Below are 4,122 nucleotides of genomic sequence, written 5' to 3'. Positions count from 1 at the left end.
GGCAGAGCTGATCGATTCCCAGTAGATGGGCCTGCTGCAAAGAAAAATTGCCTATATAATTGAACAAATTCATGAAAACAAAAATGTGCCTTTTGTCTTAATTTAATGTTAGGTTTATGCATAAAGTTAGCAGTGTGGTTAAGGTTAGGTTTAAAATCAGATTGTATGACTTTGTGGCTGTGCCTCCAGTACATGAGTCATCCCAATTAAATGCCAATATGCTCTAAATCTCTTGGTTTAACCGAGAAAATGCTGACATGAATGTAGTGGTGTTGATTTCTAGACAAAAATGTAATAATTAATGAATTCATTAAATAATGAATAATTAATGGATCCCTACTGTAAAACGATTTCAGTTAATCACTGGCCATCCATTCTCAACACCCATGATGGTCAAAATGCTCCTTTCAACTCTTTAATGAGAAACACCAGGCTCGTTGCCACCAAGTCAGATGGGAGATTTGTGACAATTGTGAGATTGAGTCCCTAACAGTGTAATGACCGTTTTGCATGAATCCATATTTTATTTCTCTGAATCAAGATGCATATCAGGTAGTTGGGAAAGCCTGTGCTGGAACAGCTGGCAGCTGCAGCCTGGGAACCGTGGTCCGGGCTGAGGGCTGAGTCACTACTGAGCCTGCCCAGTGGGAGTAAGACCCCTCGGCAGGGTAAACAGGCTCAGGGACTTAACACAGTTGCACAGTGGGATGATGTCATACTTTGAAGCAAGCAAGCAGAATGCACGCACACAGACACTCACTCACTTTATTCATTTAAAAACGTGGCCTTATTTACAACAACATGTAACTTACACTCAACTACAGTTATCACGAATCATTTGAGAATAAAATAAGTATAAATAGTATGATACTTTATATTTTCCATATTTTTTCAGGAAGGTACATTTATCTCTGATAGCAGCCAAATAAATAACTTCTCCTAACACAATAAAAGCAAATCCTTTAGGGAAAGTACAGAAGCATAATCTTGGGACAGTTGTCCATTATTAATACATAATTTCACTTACAGCTTTTAATCATTTGAATAATAAATTAAAGCTCAATAACCTCATCCCAAAGAAATCAATATAATGTACAGTAATAGCAAGAGCGTATGTGAGGTCTAGGTTTGCTTTGATACCATGGGTCTCTGCCAAATGCCTTCAGTCCAGGCTCTGTGGTGGTTCTACTCTCAGGATGGTCTCATACAATGGGATGTTTTCATATACTGGGATTTGATCCTCTCTCTGGAGGTCTGTGTGTGTTACACCTTCCTGTTTGTCATTTTCAGGGGACTTGATGTTGATCAGAGTTGTGTACGTGTCACTGGTGTTGCCCCTTAAATGTTCATTTTCAGGGGACTTGATGTTGATCAGAGCTGTGTACGTGTCACTGTTAGGGTCAGGATGGACATGGACACTGTGTGTGTCCGTTATGGAATGATCACTTCCTCTGAATCTTCTCTTCAGCATGCAGTAGGTGAAGACAAGTGCTCCAGCAGCCAAAACAGCTCCCACCCCTACCCCCACTACATGAGCCCAAAGAAAAGCAACAGGAATATAAATAGGAATGAGACTGGAATTCTCTCCCCCTAAAATGTTCCGTGCCTCACAGTAGTATTCTCCATTGTCTTCAGAGCTGATTTTAGTGATCGTATAACTCTGCCCTGAAGCTCTTGGTGAAGTTACGTTTCTCTTCAGCCAGGTGTAATTCTGCACTGGTGGGTTGGCATCACTGTTGCATGTCAGAGTCACTGAACTGCCCTCCACTATCTTACCAGAGGGACTGACTGAAGCTGAGGTGCTCTTTGGTTTGTATCTGACTCTGAGAGTCACTTCCGGAGAGTGGAGATCATCATGGCCAACTACAGCACAGGAGTAGCCGCCTGCATCGTCATTGCTGACTGGGTTTTGGTACAGTCTGTTGGAGTAGGGATAGTTGTTTGGTATAGGCTGTCCATTCTTATACCAAATAAAGGCTGTGTTTGGACCCAGTGTACATTTGGTTGTACATCTCAGTATGGCACTCTCCCCCTCTAACACAGATGTGGGATCCAACTCCAATAGGACATCTGTGACAGTCAGCAATACAGGAGTTCCAGCAAACTTCCCTCCTAAAATGGTTCTGAGCCTGAATCTGTACTCAGCTGAGTCACTCATTCTCAGACCTGTGAATCTCAGGGTACAGTCATTCTCCTTATTTCCAGGAATACGGTACTCCACACGACCCACATACTTTGGGTCCTGGCTCAGATCTTCAGGCTCTCCTCTAGTACCCCATTTATTAGACCAGAATGCTTTACTGATCTGGGGGTCGTTGGGATATGTGTAAGTGCAGGAAATGTCCACTGATGTCCCCTTTAAGGCACACATATTTCTATTGACAGTAGTAACACTCTGACAGTTGTGACCGTGAACACACACTGCAGGAGAGTGGAGATTCTCATGGCCTTTTACAGCACAGGAGTAGCTGCCTGCATATTTACTGCTGACTAAGTATCGGTACCAGGGAAAGATATCTTCTTGTAGATATTGTCCATTCATGTACCACATATAGGTGGGGTTGTCACTCAGAGGGCAGGTGGTGCTACAGGTCAGTGTCAGTTTCTGACTTCCTGTCACCTTCACCTGCAGGCCTGTGATGGAAAGAGCTGTTCCCGGTAAGCTATAACCCAACCCTGAAGTCTGTTTATGAAACGAGAAGTGATACTCAGCTGAGTCTTCCTCTCTCAGGTCTGTGATTCTCAGAGTGGAGTGACCACTTTCTGTTCCAGGGTACTTCACACGACCTGAATACCCTGGGTCTTCTGTTAGGTCCTCTGGGATTGAATTTTCTCTCCACCTATCACTTTGTTTGGCACTAAACCAGAATGTTGAGGTGACTAAATATCCACTGGGATATGTGTAAAAGCAGGTTAGGTCCACCGATGAACCTTTCAAGATACAGATTTCCTTCCGAGTGTAAGACACACTCCATCCATTGTGGGCCAGTTTCACTGCAATACAATCACACATCATAAGGCCTATTTTCTTCATTTTTTAGGATGAGCTTGAAATAGGCATGGTCTAATTGACTCAACCAAAAACACATATCTAAGTTTAGCTTTCTTATTAATGAACCAGAAAATCCATTGTTATTTCTGGTTGTTTATCAAAGTTAGCTGCCTTGCTCATTGAACCTGCTTTGTAGTATACAGTACCCCTACGCACATGCTATAAGCACAACAACATCCTAATTCTTTCAATGTGATGTTGACACTACATTTTCTGTGGTGTGTGTGGTTGGAAACAACAGATAAACATTACTCAGAGAAGAGTGAAGGACGATGTAGGTGACACTGGGCACACTAGAAGAACATTTAGAAGCATCTTATTCTGATTGTTTTATGATATTTGTCTGTAGGTCACACAACGATACTGATAAAAAGGAGAAATATAGTGCTATTATTTATCATACCTCCCACAGAGAAGAGAAAAGCCATGAACACACTTCCTGCTTTTGTTACGGCCATGTTTCACATTCTGCAATCAGAGAAATTAAATCAAAATAGACAATAAAACACACTTTATAAATGTTGAATAACCTGACACGTAAATTAAGGGGAGAACCATCAATATGGTCTTCTTTTTTTAATACAGAAATCAATATAAACTAAATATGTGAAACCACAGTCCATATATTTATTTCTACTGTAGGCCTATGTTCCAGCAACACAAATTCACTCATTTGAAAAAGTACATAGTATTCCCATGCCCAGAAGGATGACTAGAAACAAATCATTTACAAAAGAAATACCAGAAAGGATACTGTACTTACAGCGTTGGGAGCGACGTCCAGTCAGTAAGCTAGTGAGCTGCGGTTAAGGGGGCTACAGGTAATGCAGAGCTTATTTCCTGCCTATTTATTCCATTTCCTGCATAGCAACTTGTAATATGTCACTAAAGGGCTTAACAATGTGTGAACATTGCATATGGCTGTGTTTCTTCATATGTGGAGCACACTTACACAGGATGCGAAGTCTGAAAATGTCCTTGTTGAAATCGTCCTAAAATATACACTTTCACCTTAGCAGACTGCTGAGAAGTTCCACAAACAAAATCAATCTTCTGCCACACGCAGTTGC

The 4,122-nt window shown here is 41.5% G+C and overlaps 1 protein-coding gene across 1 annotated transcript; it reads right to left on the bottom strand.

Moving 5' to 3' along the window:
• Positions 1-751: 751 nt before the first annotated feature.
• On the bottom strand, positions 752-3,881 carry LOC115115355 (B-cell receptor CD22-like). The gene is made up of 2 exons (XM_029643847.2): positions 3,456-3,881; positions 752-2,994 (listed from the first exon to the last, which is right to left on the bottom strand). Exons 1-2 carry the CDS (start codon positions 3,508-3,510, stop codon positions 1,163-1,165), a joined length of 1,887 nt encoding a protein of 628 aa, XP_029499707.2. The 5' UTR covers positions 3,511-3,881; the 3' UTR covers positions 752-1,162.
• Between the last annotated feature and the right edge of the window lie 241 nt (positions 3,882-4,122).

Source organism: Oncorhynchus nerka, linkage group LG9a (assembly GCF_034236695.1).
Source record: "Oncorhynchus nerka isolate Pitt River linkage group LG9a, Oner_Uvic_2.0, whole genome shotgun sequence".
Lineage (NCBI taxonomy): Eukaryota > Metazoa > Chordata > Actinopteri > Salmoniformes > Salmonidae > Oncorhynchus > Oncorhynchus nerka.
Note: the sequence above shows the minus strand (reverse complement) of the source record. Positions and strands in the feature narration are given on the sequence as shown.